The sequence below is a fragment of the Monodelphis domestica genome, chromosome 3 (genome assembly GCF_027887165.1).
Source record: "Monodelphis domestica isolate mMonDom1 chromosome 3, mMonDom1.pri, whole genome shotgun sequence".
Taxonomy (NCBI): domain Eukaryota; kingdom Metazoa; phylum Chordata; class Mammalia; order Didelphimorphia; family Didelphidae; genus Monodelphis; species Monodelphis domestica.
The window spans coordinates 72,377,001-72,398,531 of NC_077229.1; the positions used below are offsets into that span (position 1 = coordinate 72,377,001).

Here is a 21,531-nt window from a genome sequence, read left to right on the forward strand (position 1 = left end):
TGAATGCCTAAATCCAGTTTAATTATATTTATATTATATACCACATATTGTCTAATATAATAAAATTTATATATAACAATATATGTTGTAATAATGTTATTTATATTTATACATATATGCCTATATAGCTATAGACATAGTCTTTGATGCATAGTCTGATGTTCTAAAATGGAAGCACACTTGTGGGAAACACCAGGAAACTGCTTCTGGAAGAAGATGTTCTGAATTCCTCTACCTCATGAATGGTAGATGGGGAGCAAGGGTTTGGGAGGAGTGACCTCATGCATCGGCTACCTAGCTGGAACAAGCTGCATCTTTAACACTGACCGCCTGGGACAGTCTTACTCTCTTTCCAGCCCCATCTAAAGCATGAAGGTCCTATTCACCCTGAGCATGAGCACCCCGAACTAAGCTAGCTAGAGGGAAGGACCATCTCCCTTCCATGCCCTTTAGGTCCTACGTCCTTGAGAAATTCTAGGCATATGTAGTGGAGTCTCTGCTCATGGGAGCTCAAACCACTACAGTCTTGGAGGCAAGATTCCAGGCCAGATGTTACTGAGCCCCACAGGGAAATCTTGAAAAGCCAGGGTGCCAGGAATTGAGTCATAGGGCTTTAGACTTGGAATTTGGTAGAATCGATTCCTTGTGGGAGCTAAATTAAGCTGCAAAACGAATTCCCCTGTTTACCTCCCTAGAAACCGAGGGGAGAGGGGAAGAGGGATTATTCCTTCATGTAATAAGGGAGTTATTTTATATTTGTTATTATTCTATATTTATTATTATTATTATTATTATACTTTTGAAGTAAATATTCCTTTGGGAAAGCTAATCTGACTGTTAAGCGTTCAGGGGACCTTTACAACTCAAAGAACACCACTGGTGGGGGCTTATGCCAATGGCAGAGAGACTAGAGAAATTCACACCAGAGAACCCTAAGGAAGTGGTGAAATGTAAAAGACCTGGCCTTGGGGCTAGGGTAGCCACGAAAGCTATGAGTGTAGGATGAAGTCTAAAGTTCTGCAATAATCAATAAAGGTAATATATATTTTATTATGGTGTTTCCAGTTGGAATAATCAACAAACTGACAATGAATTTGCTCTTACTTCTCTGGGACCTACTAGCAAACCCTTTTTGCTCTTTAATCAATGTAATATTTTTTTCTTGTTTATAGGGTTTTTTTTTTTACTAACATTAACACCATTGGATGGATTCTTTGTACAGAATACTTAAAGCCATAATTGACTTATATCTGTAGGGATGAATGGTGGTCTCATCTTCTAGTAATAAAAATGTGATGCCTTCTATTAAGAAAGATGTGGTCGGGGGCAGCTGGGTAGCTCAGTGGATGGAGAGCCAGGCCTCCCAGAGATGGGAGGTCCTAGGTTCAAATCTGACCTCAGATACTTCCCAGCTGTGTGACCCTGGGCAAGTCACTTGACCCCCATTGCCTAGCCCTTACCACTCTTCTGCCTTGAAGCCAATACACAGTATTGACTCTAAGATGGAAGGTAAGGGGAAAGAAAGAAAGAAAGAAAGAAAGAAAGAAAGAAAGAAAGAAAGAAAGAAAGAAAGAAAGAAAGAAAGAAAGAAAGAAAGAAAGAAAGAAAGAAAGAAAGAAAGAAAGAAAGAAAGAAAGAAAGAAAGAAAGAAAGAAAGAAAGAAAGAAAGAAAGAAAGAAAGAAAGAAAGAAAGAAAGAAAGAAAGAAAGAAAGAAAGAAAGAAAGAAAGATAGATGTGGTCCAAAGAATTCTGGTTAAGATGGAGACATTAAAAGTCTTATGGTAGGGACAGCTAGGTCAGTGGATAAAGAGCCAAGTCTGGAGCTGGGAAAGCCTGGCTTCAAATTGGATAGAGTACTGGGTCATTAGTCTTCCTCTTCCTGAGTTTAAATCCATTCCCAGACACTTACTAGCTATGTGACCCTGGGCAAGTCACTTATCCCTCTTGGCCTCAGTTTCCTCATCTGTAAAATGAGCTGGAGAAAGAAATGACAAACCACTCCGGTATCTTTGCCAAGAAAATGCCAAAACGGAGTCATGAAGAGTCAGACACAACTGAAAAATGACTGAGCAACCCCAATAGCAGCAGGATCCAGACCATGGAGGGCCCAGGATTAGTTAAGACGTGTTTCCTCCATGAAAAAGTGCAGATGGAGGTGGAACCTGGATCTGGCACAAAAGTCCAGATTCCATCGCAGAGCCTGGAGATATATTCTGCACGGAGAAATAGAGGTGGATGCTGGCTTCCAGAGCCTTCCAAGGAGCACCACAGAATAGGATAGTCCCAGTAGTTGACTGCTCAGGAAATGAGAGAGCAGAGAACCTGGGTTCCTCAAACAGAGGTAGAGAAGGCAACTAGGAAGCCCGAAACCATCACCATCTTTGATGTGCAATTAGGGACTTTCTCTCCCTTGTTGGTCAACCTTGAGTAAATCTGGGAACATTCCAACCTCCTGTGTCATTCTGTTTGGCTGATTACTATACTTGAAGATGCCAAGAAGCAGAGGCATCACACACCATTGCTTTCTCTCAGTCACCATCCTGGAAACCACCAAAAAAAAGCAGGGGGAATATCTGTAACCTACGTCGCCAATGGGACTTTTGCCATACAGAAGCGACATCTGGAAAGATATCTTGGGAGCTGTCCCATCACAATGCCATTTTGCACACAGCCTGGGAGAACTGGTGCCTCCGGCTCTGCTCTCCAGCCTTTCTGTGGCCACAGTTGGCTGGATAGAACGTCCATCACTAAACATTTTGGTCATTGACGACATAAGGCTTGGGTGGGTCTTCTATCCCCTCTAGAATGGACATTGAGTTTTCACATAATCATTCCTCTGGAGAGGCCTTTGCTACCAAATGTAATAAGTCAACGGGGACCCGTCAGTTACATTGAGGGATGTCTATCATTGAGAGTCCCTGGAAACCAAGACCAGGCCAAAAAACCATGATTCCAAGAAGTTCTAGGAGGAACATTATTCAGAAGAAAATTCTAAATACAGTGAAGAAACACTGAAGCACCAAAAGGTAAATCCAGAAGGGAGAATTTCCAAATTAATGCAAGGAAATCATCATTTGGAAAAAAAAAAAGTTTGATTGGCTTTAAGGACATCCAGAGTACATTAAAGAAATTTAGCAAGAGATTTTTTAAAATGAAATTAGAATTCTTGAGGGAAAAAAAAACAGTTTAACTCTGTGTGAGTCTTTATTTCAAGAGTATTTTCTATCAGTAACATATTGTTAAATTCTGATTTCTAATCCATTCTGCTATCTTCTCTAGTTTATGGGTGAGTTCATCTCATTCATATTTTTTTAAACCCTTACCTTTCATCTTAGAATCAATAATATTGAGTATTGGTTCTAAGGCAAAAGCACAGTAAGGGTTAGGCAATGGGGGTCAAGTGACTTGCCCAGGGTCACACAGCTGGGAAGTGTCTGAGGTCAAATTTGAACCCAGGACCTCCCGTCTTTGGGCCTGGGTCTCCATCCACTGAGTCACTCAGCTGTCCCCCATTCATATTTGATTGTTAATCAATTATATCCCTCCATCATATACTCATAGCTTTTCTTGCCTTCCCTGCCCTCATTCCTCTCTTTACAAAGAAGATGGTGAAAGAGTGTGCCTTGAGCTCATTGAAGGGCTCTCTTTCTTCCCCTTTACTCTTCCTCTCTTCACTTAACCCAACGCATTCACTGATTCTTATACTTTCTTTCTCATCCTTTAATATCTCCATGATCTCCCCATCAAAGCTGAAATTTGTCTTGCGTGTCACTGTTTCCTCCTCATCTCTTCTCCCTCTTAAATTCCCCCTTCCTTCTCTCCCCACCTGTCTCCATTTTTATTCAATTCTCATTTGTTGAGTTCAGATTACCATAAAGTTCATGAGATGTTATCTGCCTTCTCCCACTCCTTCTTCCATGTTCTCTAGATAAGTCGAGAGGAGACCTTCTTAAATGATTTTAGGAGTCAATGTGAAAAACTAAGGGACTGTGAATATTATAAAATACATGCAAAATTATATGTATTGTATTATATATATATATTTGTATATATAATGTATATGTATTATGTATTACATATACATAAATCTTTCCAGGGAGTTCTTCTGAATTATTTGACGAATGCCAGAAAAATGACTCTGGGTATTTTTTTAGGTCCTTGTGGAGGTACTTTGGGCGTCTCTTCCCCCTTGAGAGTTTACCTGTGAAATAATCACACTGCATAAGGGAGAAAGAATGAACTTAAAAAAAAATCCACCTGATACTATATTTATAACCCAGGGCAATTGCTTGACAGCTCCAGGAGTGCGGAGGGAAGAGGAGAGGGAGACAACATGAATCACGTAACCTTGGGAAAAATGAAAAAAAAAATCTCTATTTAGGGATTACTAATCCATGTGATATAAATCCATTAAAAATTTAAGAAAGGCTCATTGAAATGTATGTACACATGCATTAGGTGGAAAAAAGGAATGGCCTCATCTTTTAAGATTTTCCCACTTGAAGAAAGCAGCAGTGGCTAATGGGATAAAATAAAACAAAAAAGTTCTAACGTCAAAGGCTCCAGTCTGGAGCAAGCAGCTAAATTTACATGGATGCCAATAAAGTCATCTGGGATTAATTTTTTTAAAATTTTAGCCCCTACCTTCTGTCTTGGAGTCAATACTGTGTATGGGTTCCAAGGCAGAAGAGCAGTAAGGGCTAGGCAATGGAGTTAAGTGACTTGCCCAGGGTCACCTAGCTAGGAAGTGTCTGAGGCCAAATTTGAACCCAAGACCTTCTATCTCTGGGCCTGGCTCTCCATCCACTGAGCTACCCAGCTGCCCCCTGGGATTAAAATTTTGAGTGTTCTACATAATTTTTTTCCCCCCAACCCTTCCCTTCCATCTTAGAATCAATAGTGGTATTGGTTCCAATGTAGAAGAGCAGTAAGGGCTGGGCAGTGGGGGTTAAGTGACTTGCCCAGGGTCACACAGCTAGGAAGTGTCTGAGACCAGATTTGAACCTAAGACCTCTAGACTCTAGGCCTGGCTCTCTATCCACTGAGTCCTCCTACCTGCCCCAATTCCATATAATCTTAAAGAATTCATATTAAAAATGGGTTCCCTTTTATTCTCATCTTTGACTCTGGGAAAGCCTTGAACACTTGTATTAGGACAGATAGAATCCTTGAACAGCTTTTGTCTGCCTCATCTGTAAATCATCATTCAGGTACCAGTGATAGAGGATGAGAAGACAGCTTCTAAGGCAATATACCGGATTATAGGAGACAGGGAACTGTTTAGGGCTGCCCTCTTGTGGATGAGACAGGTAATCCTCTCACTAGAGTGGTAGTCAAAGATCTCTATAGTTTGGGTTTTTTTAACCCTTCTCTTCCATTTTAGAATCAATACTGTATATTGGTTCTAAGGCAGAAGATCAGTAAGGGCCGGGCAATGAGGGTTAAGTGACTTGCCCAGGGTCACACAGCTAGGAAGTGTCTAAGGAGGATCTGAGGCTAATTTTTCTAAATGCTTCCCTTCCATCTTATAGAATCAATACTATGTGTTGGTTCCACAGAAGAGCAGTAAGGACTAGGTAATGGGGATTAAGTGACTTGTCCAGGGTCACACAACCAGGAAGTATCTGAAGCTAGATCTCTCTAGTTTTTAAGGAGGGTCTTGCAGGACCTTTTGGCTGAGGATCAGGAGGAACATTCTTATCAGCATTGACATCATTAACAAATTCATATGTTGGGGAAGGGGGAATTTCCTGGTATCTGAGGTGAATGAATATTGGAAAAGGGCTGACAAGTCTCCATTGGCAAAATCGGATAGACCTTTTAGAAGAAATGAAACCTTGACATGGAGATAGAAATAGGCATGTAGACTGTTCCAATGGAAATCAACAACTGGTGCTATGAGCCTGCCACCTCCTTCTCTTCCTCTTTCACAACCAGCTTTTTTATTTTTGTAAAAAAAAAACCCTACATGTATTTATAATCTGTCCCTCCCACATATCCCTGCTTAAGTCAAAAGAGAAAGAGAAAATTCATTGTAAATATACAGTCCAGCAAAACGAAAAATCCCACATTGGTCATAACCAAAATATATGTTTCTATCTGCATTATTAGTTCATCATTTCTCTAGCAGGAAGTGATTCATTTGTCTTATCTTCAGTTTCCTGGATGTTTGGTTTAACATTGCATTGACCAGAGTTCTTTTTTTTATTTGAAAATTTTTATATATTTAATTAATTTAGAATATTTTTCCATGGTTACATGAGTCATGTTCTTTCCCTCCCCCCATATCCTGTAGCCGACACACAATTCCACTGGGTTTTACATGTGTCATTGATCAAGATCTATTTCCATATTATTGATATTTGCACCAGGGTGATCGCTTAGAGTCTACATCCCCAGTCCTATCCCCATTGACTCATGTGACATTGATCAGAGTTCTAAAGTCTTTCAAAGTTGTTTCTCTTCAATGTTGACAAATAAATTTTTCTCCAAGTTCCGCTCACTTTGTTCTGCATCAGCTCATAAAGTTCTTCCCAATGATCTCTGAAATTGCCCAGTTTGTGGCTATTTTTGTTCATTCTTCATTTTTCAAAGAAGACCAATGGCATCATGGAGTGACATCTCAACTTGATGGTGAATTGGGGTTCATTGAGGCAATGTTGCACAAAGTCATGAGCCTCACCCTCTCTTCCAAAGCCATCCAAGTCCAGTGAGTGGGAAGACCAAAGTCAAGATGACTGGCGATGGCCCAGGATGCAGTGGATGATCTTGGCACCTTCCACGTCTGGCCAAGTTCTAAGTGCTCCACAGCTTCTGCTTCCGTTGCCTCCATGGCCACTGGAACAAATTGTTCTTATTTGCCTGTTTCCCTGGGGAAAGACATCTGCTTCTCTCACTGATGGGTTTGAGGCTTGTTGGTTACCCTCAACCTGATTTAGTCTGCCTGCTGAGACAATTTACCCACGTGTGAGCTCTGGGCATGCTGCTGCTTCTTGGAGCCAAAGGTGAGAATTGAATGAAAGGTGGATGAGCAGCTCTGAAAAGGGCTCAGCAAACCCTCATCCAGATGATAGCTTGGATTTCTTCCTTTGAAAATAGCCTTTGACTATCAGGAAATGACTCTGGGTCTTACATTTTTTCTTTCCTCCAGGCTGCCTAACAGGCTTTAATCTATGATGCCAATTGTGTAAGAACATTTTTATCTATTGTGTTATTATTAGAAAAAGGTAGAGACAGTCGAGCAACATATTTAATAACTGAAGTTCATTTTAAATAAAAAATAAAGACTAAAAAAAAGGTAGAGACCTTGAATAGTTTGTGGTGAGTAAAAACAATGAGTTTCTACTGTATCTTGTTTATGAGACCTTTCTCAGAAAAACCTGTTGCAAAGGATTTTTTTCTCCCTTTGCCAGTTTTCCCTTCTAATTTTTATCTATATTAGTTTGTGCAAAATCTTTTTAATTTTATATAATCAAAATGATCTGTTTTTTTTTTTTATTTAAAAAAGCCTTTACCTTCCATCTTAGAATCAATACTATGTATTGGTTCCAAGACAGAAGAGCAGTAAGGGCTAGACAATGGGGGTTAAGTGACTTGCCCAGGGTCACCCAGCTAGGAAATGTCTGAGGCCAGATTTGAACCCAGGACCCCCCATCTCTAGGCTTGGCCCTCAGTCCATTGAGTTACCTAGCTGCCCCCTCATCTATTTTGTCTTGTGGGATCCTCTTCATTTCCTATTTGGTAATGAACTCTTCCCCTATCTGCTGATCTGAAAGGTAAATTCTTCCTTGTTCCCCTTATTCACAGTATCACCTTTAATATCTGAGTCGTGGATCCATTTGGAGTTTGTCTTAGTATACAGAGAGATGTTGACATGCCCACCTTCCCCCCTCCCCCTTATCTGTGAATCCAGCATCAAAAAGATTCATCTTCACTCCATGAGGAGTTTCTGCCACGACAACTGAGTCAGACTCCTAAAGAGCCCTGTGGTTTGGGGTCATCTCAATCAAGCATCTCTACTAGAATTTTGGTTGGAGCCTCCACCCTCAATTTGTGTTTAGCCTGTCATTCCCTGTTCCTATCTGGTCATCCCTACTGTAAAAATAATAAGCAATGAATTGATTATTGATTATAAATTGATTTAGATACTTTGCTTGCTGTGCTTACGAAGCATCTTTAGTTTATATCAGTGAAGTGAAGCTCATAAGTGAACTTCCCATCAGGGTCAGGCGCGAGGATGCTAAGGAGACTCTTGTTATATAAAAATAAACTATTTATTGAGAATATAAGGATTAAAAAAAAGGATTGTATTCCTCTCTGGTCATCCCTACACTGTATGTCACACTCCTTGCAATACTTGGCACAAAGCTGATCTACAAATGCTCTCTTTCCTTTCCTTTATTTTTTTAAACCCTCATCTTCTATTTTAGTAACAATTCTAAAACAAAAGACCAGCAAGGACTAGACAAATGGATTTAAGTGACTTGCCCAGGGTCACACAGCTAGGACATGTCCAAATCAGATTTGAACCCAGGTCCTCCCAGCTCCAGGCCTGGCACTCTATCCATTGAACCACCTGGCGGCTCCTGTAAGTATTTTCAACTCAGCTGCTTCAGATAGGAGTCTGGAAGCAGCAGGTCAATGTGGACACAGATTGAACCAGATCAGACTCTAACTCTTTCATGTACTAGACCAGGCCAAATCAGGCCAAGAGTTCTACTACTCCATGCCCTCTGCATGGTCACCTTCTTTTATGGCATGGCTCCAAACACGTTCATCCTCTCTCCCTAGTGACTAGATAATCTCGTCTCCCTCTTTGCTTTCTCAAGGCCAGTTCCATTTTCTTTTTTTCTAATAGTTTGAGATCTTTTATGACCAGATACAAGTTGTCTCTTAACTATTCAGCTTGGAATCCAGAAACTAGTATAGTATATATTCCCTGGACCCATTTCCCAGAGCTAGGCTGCCACCCTTTAGGCTTCCGAAGGGGTTTTGTGGGGTGTCTTTTCTCTACTGAGCTCAAGCCCCCGCAGCTTCATTCCCTTCGTTGTTAGGGGCTTTGGACGAGTGCCCCAATCCCATTTAATTAAGATCATTTAGCTTTTACAGAGGGATATTTACTTCAAAGATACAGGGTGCCCCAAAAGTCTTGGTCCTGCAGAATTTGGTGTAGTGGCTCAGAACTATGCTCGGACTATTGGAACACTAGACAGCAAGAAAAGAAGGACATTAGAGACATACACTCTGTTATAACACCTTGGCCCCTAGAGGAGAGTAGGTTCAACTCTGTTCTCTTCCTATGCAGAATTGGTTGCCCAAGTTCACGTCTAGATCCAATGAATCCTCCTCTTGGTTTCTTGTGGCTGAGGTCCAGAAGGTCACTCTTTGCTCCTAGATCATTGATGCTACACTGAGTATTACACCACTCCCTTCATCTAGAGCAGAGAAGACTAAAACAAAAGACCAAGGACTAAGGCCGGTTTCTTGGGGCCATATATATGTATATAGAATATATCTACTATAATAAGGAATATTGGTTAATTCATATGTTTATATATATATGGATATCTATATATATGTGTGTGTCCTCTGATTGTTATCGTTGTTTAGTAATTCTCAGTCATCTCTGATTCTTCACAATCCCATTTTAGGGTTTTCTTAGCAAAGATACTGGTGGTGTGCCATTTCCTTCTCCACCTCATTTTACAGTTGAGGAAACTGAGGCCCAAAGGGGTAAGTGACTTGCCCAGGGTCACACAGATAGTGTCTGAGGCCAGACTTGAATTTAGGTCTTCTGACTCTAGGCCTAGTGCCTATCCACCATGCTACCTGATTTTCTCATATGTCTCCTATAACAACTAATATTAATTACTCACTATTGATTAATTACTCTGGAGCATGAGAAAGGATTGGACTTAAAGAGTTAAAAAATTATCAGTTTTAAATGAACCCAATTAGTTATATTGTAATAGATCCTACAACAGAGTTTTATGATTCTTTTTTTTTTTAAACCCTCACCTTCTGCTTAGAATCAATACTGCATGTTGGTTCCAAGGCAGAAGAGTGGCAAGGGCTAGGCAATGGAAGTCAAATGACTTGCCCAGGGTCACACAGCCAGAAAGTGGGCCTGGTTCTCAATCTATTGAGCTACCCAGCCACCCCTCTTGATTCTTAAATGATCACTTCTTGAGCTACTTTCCAGGTCAGTTGTTTCTGATAATAGATGTTTTACATGTTCTTCTAATTTTTCAGTCTTTTGACTTTCTTCTAATAATGAGGCATTTAGAAGGCAGAGTGGATAGAGGACTAGACATATAGTCAGGAAAGACTTGAGTTCAAATCAAGCCAGACATACTAGTTCTATTATGATGGGCAAGTCTTTTGGCTTCTGTTTTCTCAATGGTAAAATGGATAAGATAACCATATCACAGGGTTATTGTGGGATTTGTAAAATGAAGATAATAGAGTTTTCCATAGAAAGTTGCTTGTAAGGAACAAAGATGATAATATGTGTAAAGTACTTTGTAAATCTTAAAGTGCCACATAAATCACAAAGTTCTATTATTATCATTATATTTCTTGTTTTATAGATTGAGTTTGGTTTAATCCCTTCTACTTTTCGGGGAGTTCATTACTTTAAAAAGATTTCTATCTTCTAAATTATTTATTCTTCTTCCAAATTTTTTCAGAGATATAACTTAAATTCTCATTTCATTTTAAAGGGTCTTTCCTCATTCCTTCCAGACATTCTTAAAGTCCTTGTGGCCAAGACATTCTTTTTTCAAAGGATCTACTTATAACTGTGGAGTTGCTTTCTTCTGGGTTTTATTTCCTGGGCTTCCTTAATCCATATTATTTCTTCATTGTTTTTGATATTTTCTTCTATTTGCACATATCTCTAGCCCTAGAGCCTCTGAGACTTTCTGGATTGGAACTTAAGGCTAGTGTCAGATGCTTCCCCACTGATTGGTACTGTGACCTCTGTGGTCTGAATGTTTCTGCAGTTCTGGCTGGCACCAGGCCTTGCTTTCTGGTAAAAATCTCTGACTTTTTTGTCTCCTTCCTGTTGGCCCAGTTTGGGTGTTGGTCTTATTCCTCTGTCTCTTTCTCCTTATTCAATCTCCAACTCAGAATTGGCTCTGTCCCCCACAATTACTCTGACAGGACCCAGTAGGATATTGGAGATCTTGCTTGGCTCAGGTTTCCTATAAAGTTCCACCATGTTACTTGGTTATTGAGCTGGTCTTATCTCCTGTAGTAGTCCCACACCTTCAAATTGAACACTCCCCTGATTTCCAAACTTTTGTCTTCCTGGATAGTGACCAGTAGGGACTGGCTCTTTCCCCCACTGCTGCCCCAACAGACCAGTGCCAAGGTCTTGCTGGCTTTAGATTCTGATTACCACAGCTCACACTGACTTCGGCCTGGTATATTCCTGCTCAGAGCACCCACATGTTTCAGGCTCTGTGAGATGGGGTTGGGTTCTGGTCCCCCCACAAAGATCATAGTTTTCAAAGGCTTCAGGGTATTAACTGCTGCTCATGCTAGTTTCCTCCTTCCTTGTCACCTGAAGGCTTCTGGATTTCTTGGGCAGTCTTGAACTAGATGGAGGAGCTGATCACTATCTCTGATCTTGATCACAATTCCATGTGGTGCCTGTTTAGATGGTGGTTGGAGTATACAGGAGTGAGCTGGATTTCACTATGCTGAGGTAAGGAGAGTATTCCAAGAACGAGGAACAACCTATAAAAAGTCTAAATCGGAAGACTTAGGGAAACATTAAGTAGACATGTTTGACTGAATTCTAGACTGCTGGAAAGGAAATTAATAAAAGACAAATCTAGAAATATAGGTTAGCCCAGATTGTGAAAGATTCAATATTATGTTAATCAAAATAAACCAATCAATTAATGAATAGGAATTAAGTATCTACTTATGTGCCTGGCATTGTGCTAGGCACCAAGGATAAAGAATGAAAAAATCCCTACTTCCAAGGTGCTTATATCCTAACTGGGTGTAAACAGAACACACCCTATAAAGAGAATAAAGATAAACTATTTATATACAAAATAGTTTGAAAAGAAAGAAACTAGCCTTTGAAGGGATCAGGAAAGGGGAAGAAATAGCTTTCCTGCAGTGAGGGTCCATTTGAAATTATTTAACATCAATTTATAAGGTACCCACATAGCAAGGTTGTGTGGCTTCCTCTCGAAGTTTAGCAACATGCTAGAAGGAAATGAGAAGGTGGATGACTGAAGTAATGTGAGCCTGAGGTCTAGAAAGGAAAAACAGACAATAGAACAAAGAAGGAGAGAGACTTGAGAGTAGAGGACATTTACTGATTGTTGTCCTTTGTACTCAAAAAGGATCAAAATGATATCACTATGTCAGGGTCAATGGACAGCATGTCCAACTGTAGCTAATCAGACCAGTAGGAGCTCAGGATACTCTCCCATTGGTTGGACACAAATATCCCTTATGAGCTTTTGGAATGGAGATATCTCCAGATTTGCACATCTCACATTTCCTTTAATCTACTTCAATCCTGCTTTGCTCTTAGAGCATGGCCCTATCTTTGATCTAGGACATGCCATGCAGGGTGGTTCTAAGCCAGTGTCTTCTATGTAAAGGTGAAAACCTTTGATACTAAAGTTCTTCAGAGACACTTTGACAGTATCCTTGTATCACTTCTTCTGACCTCTTTGCAGGATCTCCATAAAAATAGTCTATTAGGCAAGAGTGCATTTGGCATTCAAACATGGGCAGCCAATTAGAGCTGCTGGTAGTTCCATGTAGGAATGGCGAGGGCTAGTATAATGTTGAAATGGCTAACTAGAATTTGGAAAGGGAAGAAAGTGGCCAATGTTGAGGTATTGCCAGGAGGAAGTCAAGTATTGGTAGGTAGGAATGTGACAGTTCAGATTTGCTCACCATGAAAATTCCAGAGGACCTGGAAAATGGGAGAGCCAAGATTGGAGTGGGATGTAGGTAGCGTAGAACTGAGAAAGATGAGGATGAGATAGCAGGAAGTGGGGTGGGAGTTGGTTTGCTCCTACTACAGGGAGAAGGAATGAAACAGGCAGTGGGAGTTACACATAGGGGCGGTCATGGATGGCAGATGACTGATACAGACCCATCTTCCTGGTTTCAAATCTGACCTCGGGCACTTATTTGCTCGGTGACCCTAAGCAAGTCAGCTCACCCTGTTTGTCTCAGTTTCCCCATCTGTAAAATGAGCTAGAGAAGAGAATGGCAATCTACTTCAAGATCTTTGCCAAGACTCCAAACGGAGTTACAAAGAGTCAGACATGACTGAACAACAAAAGGCACAGCTGTAACCTTATTAGGCCTCGGGTTTCCCGGTCTGTACAATGGGACTCCGGGCCTATATAAATGGTATAATGCCACTAGTTTTGGGGGAAGGGTTTGTTCCAAGGCAGAAAAGAGATAAGGACTACACAATGGGGGCTGTGACTTGCCCAGGATCACATATGCTAGGAAATGTCTAAGGCCAAACTTGAAGCCAGGACCTCCAGTCTTAGAAGCTGGTGGGAATCCCACTAGTTCTGACACCATTCAGCAGATCCACCGTCCCAGGAAGTCGAAAGCGCATGCTGGGAAGTCAGAGTTAGGTTTAGGGGTCGGAGACTGAGACGAGAAAAGGAGGGAGGACTACTACTCCCGGAATGCTGAAAAAGCTCACGCCCCTCCCTACGCCGCGGGGATGGGGAGAAGGTGGTTTGGAGAATGGGAGCCCATCAGCCTTTGAGTTTTCCCTTCGTAGATGCCTCGTTGCCTGCTGGGAGGAGTTGGATGCCGGGAATAGTAGTCTCTCCTAAAGGGTGCAGAGAGGACTCCGCAGATTTAGCCAATAAGAAGAGTAGATATCTTGAGTGGCGGACATTCATATCAGTGAGAATAAGAGTATCCGTTTTCCTCCCGGAGAGGGCGGGACTTCCTGTAGCGGAAGGGTGGTGAGACGCCGCACGCCAGAGCACTACTTCCTTTTGCGGGCTGGCGGGGAGTGAGGCGGCAGCACCATGAAGGCCTCGGGCACCGTAAGCGTTCTGCGCCGGGACTGGGGCCGGTCCACAGGGAATGGGAGGAAGGGAGATCTCCCTAGAGGCCGGTCGGTCGACCAGGCTAGCTTGTGGTGGGGTAGATGGGCTGGCGCGGGCGGCCAGAACTTTGGCCAAGCTCTCGGTGTCGCGCTTGCGCAAGAGGGCCCTAGGGTGCGGGGCCAACATGGCGGCTCCGCGTGGAGCCCGTGGAAAAGTAAGAGGAGAAGGAGGAGATTCCTGAGGATCTCTTTTTCCATGTAATTCCTGGACAACCATGGGCTCATGCACCCTCTGGGTCCAAGGCCTCCCGTTTGCCCCTGATTTCCTTCCTGTCCCAGTGCAACGTCCCAGAAGAGTCGTGAGTCTTGGGTGAGAATCCTAGCCGTGCTTCTGTTCGGTCACCTTTCTCATGTAACATCCAGTATTCTCGCTAAAACTAAGAGTAGGTGGGAGTGAGTGGGGGCCCAACTCCTTAAACCACTAATTACTCCAGACACTGTTGGGGTGAAGAGACGATCCCTGCCCGAATGGGAAAGCAACTGGCCTGGAATTTGGGCGGAAAGGTTTTTTCTTGTTTCTGCCATTGGAGGCCCATTACTTTTTCGGGTCCCCGTAGGGGAAAGGGCTTTTTGTGTATGAATATTTATCTTGAGCCCACTTTTGCCTGAGGGTGGTCTTTCTTGATGATGTGGGGAAATGTTACTACTTTGTAGCATTCTGCCTTAAAGAGGAATTTGCTGATCTGTAATCAGCTAAACAAAAGTCATCTTAAACACTGAAAACGTTTCTTTTAACCTGATATTTAAGAAAATTCTCAGTGAGTTGAGTAGGAAAAGCCTAGGTCTTGCTATGATTACGTTAAAATGTTTCTAAAGCTACCTCAGAAAAATCAATATTGAAACCCAGGGCCCTAATCTTAATACTCTTGGGGAAAGTATCAAGAACTTTAGCTTGCATTTATGTATACAATATCCCCAACACCAAACCAGTCAGCTAGGTAGTTTCATCTACTTACAGAAGAGTAATTGCTTGCCTGCAAGTAGCACAACCCAGACAGGAAAGCCCATGGATTTGTATTAGGCTCTATGACTTTATATCACCTTAGTCTGCTCTACAGTTTTTACATCTGTAAGGTGAAATTAGATTTTTTTTAACCTTTATTTTCTGTCTTAGAATCAATATTGGTTCCAAGGCAGGAGTAGTAAGGACTAGGCAATGGGAACTGTGTCTTCCCCAGGGTGAAGCTAGGAAGTATCTGAGGTTACATTTGAACCTAGGATCTCTCAGCTCTAGGTCTGGCTCTCAATCCTCGGAGCCACCCAGCTGCTCTTGAAGTTTGATTTCTAAGGTCAATTCAAGTTCTATATCTTAGGAACCCATATTGTCCACTTACTATTATACCACAATACTCCCAAGTAAACCTGATTTTAAAACTGGGTGACCTTCCGTGTGTGGGTACTTTTTCACCTCAGTGCTGTCTCTCATTTCAGCTGAGAGAGTATAAGGTAGTTGGACGATGCCTCCCTACTCCCAAGAGCCCAGTGCCACCTCTTTATCGAATGCGGATCTTTGCTCCTAATCACGTGGTAGCAAAGTCCAGGTTCTGGTACTTCGTTTCCCAACTGAAGAAGATGAAGAAGTCTTCTGGAGAAATTGTTTACTGTGGACAGGTACTTGACCTCCCTGGAAAAGCAGATGGTGGGCAGTTGTGGCATGTGGGGCATGTATAGCATCTTTCCTATTTTTGTGGATGGCATTCTTGCCACCCCAAGTTAGAGAAGCTGGTCACTTCCCTGCCTGGCTTGACTTTTCCCTTCCTGGACATTCCAGTGAAGGTTTAGCCAAATCTGGTGCTGGGGTAAGTGGACAGTGTTTAGAGATTCCCAGTGACTTTTTCTTGTATTCCTTTTCATTTAATAGGTCTTCGAAAAGTCCCCTCTTAGGGTGAAAAACTTTGGCATCTGGCTGCGCTATGATTCCAGGAGTGGGACCCACAACATGTACAGGGAGTACAGGGACCTGACCACTGCCGGAGCTGTCACTCAATGCTGTAAGGATATTCTTAGCTGACCATTTGAGTCAATCTAGTGTTAGCTTTGCCAATTTATACCTCTTGGATTGGAAGAGGGTGGTGGGGATTTTTAAGTGAACCCAAGATGTGGTAGTGCCTCTCTTTTCTATAAAGAACCAGGGCTTTCCTGGACCTACGAGTGTAGGTGAAGGCCATGTACATATGACTATAATTAGTTACATTCTAGGTTTTGGATGTTTGTTTTTATATTGGTTATAATAATTTCTAAATGTCATGCTAAATGCTTGGGCTCAGTTGTATATGTCTGATCCTTGACAAGTATTTAAAATTGTTGGAGATGCTTCAAGGAGCTTATTATCTCTTTGAGGAAATGAGACTGGTCCGTTTTTAAAGTTAACAGATTTGCTTGTTGCCACATGACTAGGAAATCTCAGGTAGAATCTGAACCCAGGCTTCCTGATTTCCATGTCATTGTGATAGAAAATAAAATTTTAGGAGAGGAAGAAATCATTTGGTGTTTAGGAAAGCCTTCACAAAGAAGGTAGAATTTCAGGTGAAACATGAAGGATGTGATAGAAAGTTGAGAGGATATTTGGACAAGGGGGCATGATCACTGTTTGACTCCATTAGCATTAGGTTGAAGGGGACAAGTGAAGACTTTGAGGAGACTGTTAGAGTTAGGAAAGTGCTGTGTTGGACTAAAAATATTTGGGGGAAGGGGGAATTAAACTTTTTGGTATCTGTGTCAGTTTAAGTAAAGGGTTTGGGGCAGAGAAAGCCCCAATGTAGGATAAAAATCAATGGAGGATTTGGCAACTGGTTGGATTGTGTAGAAATAAGGAAAGACTCAATGCAGAGAGCAGTGGGGTAGTTTGTTTTTTGTTGTTTACCTTCTTGTCTTAGAATCAGTACAAAGTAAGAGCTAGGTGATTGGGAGTTAAGTGAAGTCAATGGAGGCTGATTTGGGGGAAATGAAGAATTAGTGTAATTGGGATATAATCAAGTACTTGGGAGCTGGGTGGATTGCATTTTTTTATCCATTCACTTCATTTAGCAGCAATTGCTCTATAAATGGCTGTTAAATTGCCATTTCTATTCATTTATGTTTCTTTGGTATAAATAATCCGGAGACCATGGGCATTGTCTTTTTATTGATAGGTGACTTCCCTGGGCTATAAATGCCCCATGATGGAGCTGGTTCCAAGGGTATGGTCACTTTTATTTGAAAATAAACTGGTTTCTAGAGTGAACCAGCCTCTACCAGAAGGGAGGAAAATCATGTACACAATAATTCTCAGGGGTTCGCAAGTCATGATAGCCTAATAGAAAGGTGGGATGGGGAAGGTTCATCTGTCTCCTCTTTACTTAGGAGCTTGTGGTAGTCTGTTATCTATCATCCCATAACAGCCTACAGCAAAAACCTAAACTATTTCATATAGTGGACAGAAAGTTTTTGGGAATAGAACTGCAGTGTAGGAAAGCTCAGCCATAAAGGAAAGCAGTAAGAAACTTGGGTAATAGGAGCGAGCCCTCTGCCGAGGGAAATGGCCTTTGAGTAAAAAGACAACTTTGCTTTCTTAGATTCTCTAGTATGTCATACTGAAAGTAAAGGTGCTGGCAGTTAGAGCTATCCTGAACAAGAAGCATCCTCAGACATAGAGGTGACCTGTGATACCCAGGGTCTGGGTGCAGATAAGCTGGCTCTTGCAGGTGTCATGCTACAAGAAGAGAATTGGGACCAGGAGCTTGGGGATCCTGAGTTCATAGACCTAGTCACATTAGGGTTTTTTGGATCGCCATGCTCCATGTAATGTTCTTTAGGGATTTGCACCTAGAACGGTTGGAGAATATTTGATCAACACTGAATTCAGGGTTGGCTATAGGTTGGCACTGATGTTTGTTTTACTTATAGCAATAAGGCAGATTTACTGTGAGAGGGGGGAAAGGCACCTTGTAAAAATGATGGACCTGTTTGATCAAGTCTTGGTGAGGGGTGGAGTTGGCAGTCCTCAAATGTGCTAGGATGAGTCTCCCTCTAGTCAATCCAGACTTTTGAACTGTCTGGTTTTTGTCTGGATCCTTTGATGGATTGAATTACAGAAGTATTAATTGCTTACTGGCCAAGAGAGGGGGGGGGGGGGGGGGATAGTAGATGCTTCTACCTGTCATCATCCCTATGACTTGGTGTGCTGCTCAGAGCAGGCCTTCTTTTGTGGAGGCTAATGATTGCTCAACAGCCAAGATGCAGGTAACATACCACATACTTTTAAGGTGCCACTAATTTGCCTGGCAAGTTCTGCTTTTTCGTCAGGCAATGATTTCCAAGTTAATGACTACACTAATACTTGGGAATTAATTTACAGCTGGATCTACAAATATATGACTGGTGTTAGGGACCTCCCATTATGAGCCTTTGCCTTCCCCTAGGGAGGAGCAGTGTGGGTAGGCTGGACTCTCAGGATGATACCCAACTCTCAGAGAGAGCCTTTATGTACTGACCCTCACAAGGTGTGTCTTGGGCCTCCTGACACCATAACTATTGCTTCAGCAGTTCCCTAAGTAAGGGAAAAGATAAGGAATGCTTTGAGCTTGGTCAGGATGCTTTACCTAATGTCTCAAGTCAGTTCTTGGGTGAGCACCACAAGCTCTTCAAGAAGAAATTGAGACCCAAATGGCTTCTCCTGGATTGTGACAGGCCTGCCAGGTTGGGACAGGAAGGCCTGTTTGTAGCTTGGTTCTGCATTCTGATATTCTGCTCAGAACTGACAGTACCCATCCCTATAGGTGTTTCCTCCTGATTTTGTAGATGCTTCAAAAGTTCCATTAAATCATCGTGTTAGGTTTGATGCAGCAATTGCATTTTCGCAGTAATGCAGGATTATAGACTTAAATGTACACTGGGGAAATTTCTAACCCCAAAATGATCATACCAGGGTATGACTGGCTTCCAATGATAAATGACCCTTGCCCACAGTTCTTGGCTGAGAAAAGAACGATAACTTCCACCACTCTGCAGAAAGGATAGTTAGCAGGAAGAAAATCAACCAAACAGCCCCCCTGCCCTTGAATAGCTGGTAGACCTCCAGAAAGAGTTACTCCTGTCCATCTCAAGAGATTACTAGTATTGCTTTTCCTTGGAAGGATGGGTAAAAATTGAGTAAGATATTAAGAGGAAGGAGTCTAAGCTTATCCAGGTAGGAGATTGTGAAGATGAGCAAGTGAGATGAGGCTCCAAAGAGAGCCTGCCCTCTCCAGAGAGGCTCTTGGAATCTGACCCAGTGGATAGCAAGGGCTACCAGCTCAGTGGGGCATTGCTTCAATGCTGCTGACTACACAGACTACAGGGCTTTGTCCTGTAGATTGCACCCAAACCCCAAAAGACCCTTGTTTTTCCTTAACAATGATCTTATCTTGGGTGCAGACAGTAAATGGACCTTGTCGCCTTTCTGGAGCTGATGAAAGTGCCCCAGAAAGTGAAATAGTGGGTTCTACACTTCCAAGAGGCAGTGACTCTGGGGCTGACCCCAAGGTTATCAGGCAAGTCAGCTGAGATCTCTCTGCAGGTCACCTGAGAAACCTACAAATTACCTAGAGAAAACTTGGGGATCCAGAGGTAAAAGGTTTAATGGAGAAATACACAGGTAGGGAAAACAGACTGGGAGGGAGGTGTCCTATTGGGATAGAAATAACACAACAGAGTCCAGCTGTCATGAAGGTCTGGTGCAACTCCTGCCTCCCAGTATTAAGTAAATTACAGGGCCTAGTGAGAAGGGAATGAGCAATGAAATTGTTAGAAAATCGTGAGTTTTATTTTTTTCATTTAAAAAAGTCAATATAAGCCAGATTTGAGGATGATTAGGGAATCTCCATCCCTGTTTTCAACCCATTTTTTGTTGTCTTGGCAGACCGAGATATGGGAGCCCGTCACCGGGCCCGGGCCCACTCCATCCAGATCATGAAAGTGGAAGAAATTCCTGCCAGCAAGTGCCGGCGGCCTGCAGTCAAGCAATTCCACGTAAGTGAAATCTAGGATTTTATGTTAGGGTTTCCCTGGTATGGATCCTTTCAGTTTGGACTTCATCTGTAAGTTGAGTGAGATGGACATTGGAACAGCATTGATTTCTCAGCTTTCCACTTACTTCTCTGGGACTTTAGGTAAATGGTGAGGCTTGCAATGGGGACTTGCAAGGTCTTGCCAGGTTCTTCCTCAGTGTGGGTGGTATATTAGAACACAGATTAAGAAATTGAATGTTTTAGAAAATACTGGGTTAACCAACCTTTGAAGTCCATTATGGAAAGACTTCTCATGCCTCACCCACAGTGAGAGGCAAAGTCACACTGGCTGTTCTCAACATGATAATAATACCTGGCCCTTTTGTGGTTTCTGGTAGCAAAGTGTTTTTTACAGTCTTAATTCATGGTGGCCCTATGAAAGGGAAGGTAGCACAATTCTTGTGCCTAGTTTTTACAAAGGAGAAAACAGACTCTCACAGAGTGACTTGTCCAGGGTGCAGCTAGGCCTAAAAAATTTTGTGAGACTTGGTAGACCTTTAAATTGCTAGAGAGAGCCAGATGGCCCGGGGGGGGGGTATAATATCAACTTGGAACTTTAGTTCCTGGCGCATCGAAAGCTCTTAACACATACTTTTTACCTGATGGGGGCTTCTGCACCCTGGCCAGTAGGCCTGATTTGATAGGATGCTGCTAAACACTGGTTGTATAGTCCCTGCTGTCCAAATGGGGCAGGGCCCTCTGACAATGATCTCTTTGATTTTGCAGGACTCCAAAATCAAGTTCCCTCTGCCCCACAGAGTCCTTCGCCGCCAGCACAAACCACGTTTTACTACCAAGAGGCCCAACACTTTCTTCTAAATGCAGAGAAAAGGAGCTACATGTTTTATTTGACCTGTTTAAAATAAAGTTCTCAATTGGAAACTGAAGCAGACTGGTCTTTTTGAAAACATTGTTAACTGATTGAGCTTCTTACAAGAAAGCAGATGGGTTGACCTTTTTTAGTTCTAGTAAGTCATTTTTGTGCCTACATAACTCCAGGCTAGAAGCTCTTTCTCCTATTTTACAGATGAAGATCTTGTACTTAAAGTCAAGAGTACGACGTTTTTGTTGGGTTCAGAACCAAAAGAGGGGGAACCCTAAAAATCTAGTCCACTCTGTTTTAGATAAGGAAATGGAGGGGCAGAAAGGTTGTACTCTTTTCAAAGCCATGAGAGCAATAGGAACATTCTCCCTGACTTAAAAATGTGAAAACAGCCTCCCTGGCTACAGAGTACCTGGCAGGTGGCCTATATCATAATCCCCCACTTGCAGGTCTTGAATCTATAGCCTTGCTGAGACAGCTGAGGACTGTCAGCCACAGAAGAGGGCCAGATACTATGCTAAACATTAAGCAGATGAGTATACCTTCAAGTTTTGTCCCAGAG

At 42.2% G+C, this 21,531-nt stretch overlaps 1 protein-coding gene and 1 non-coding gene across 2 annotated transcripts; both read left to right on the forward strand.

Annotated features, from left to right (window-relative positions):
* Positions 1-13,929: 13,929 nt before the first annotated feature.
* RPL18A (ribosomal protein L18a) lies at positions 13,930-21,033 on the forward strand. Its single transcript, XM_001362326.4, has 5 exons — positions 13,930-14,058; positions 15,552-15,731; positions 15,982-16,111; positions 19,999-20,108; positions 20,873-21,033. The coding sequence occupies exons 1-5, from the start codon at positions 14,041-14,043 to the stop codon at positions 20,963-20,965; spliced, it is 531 nt and encodes a 176-aa protein (XP_001362363.1). The 5' UTR covers positions 13,930-14,040; the 3' UTR covers positions 20,966-21,033.
* Positions 19,453-19,589, forward strand: LOC130458652 (small nucleolar RNA SNORA68). Its single transcript, XR_008918060.1, has one exon. It is a non-coding gene; the product is annotated as a small nucleolar RNA SNORA68 (small nucleolar RNA).
* Positions 21,034-21,531: the final 498 nt, after the last annotated feature.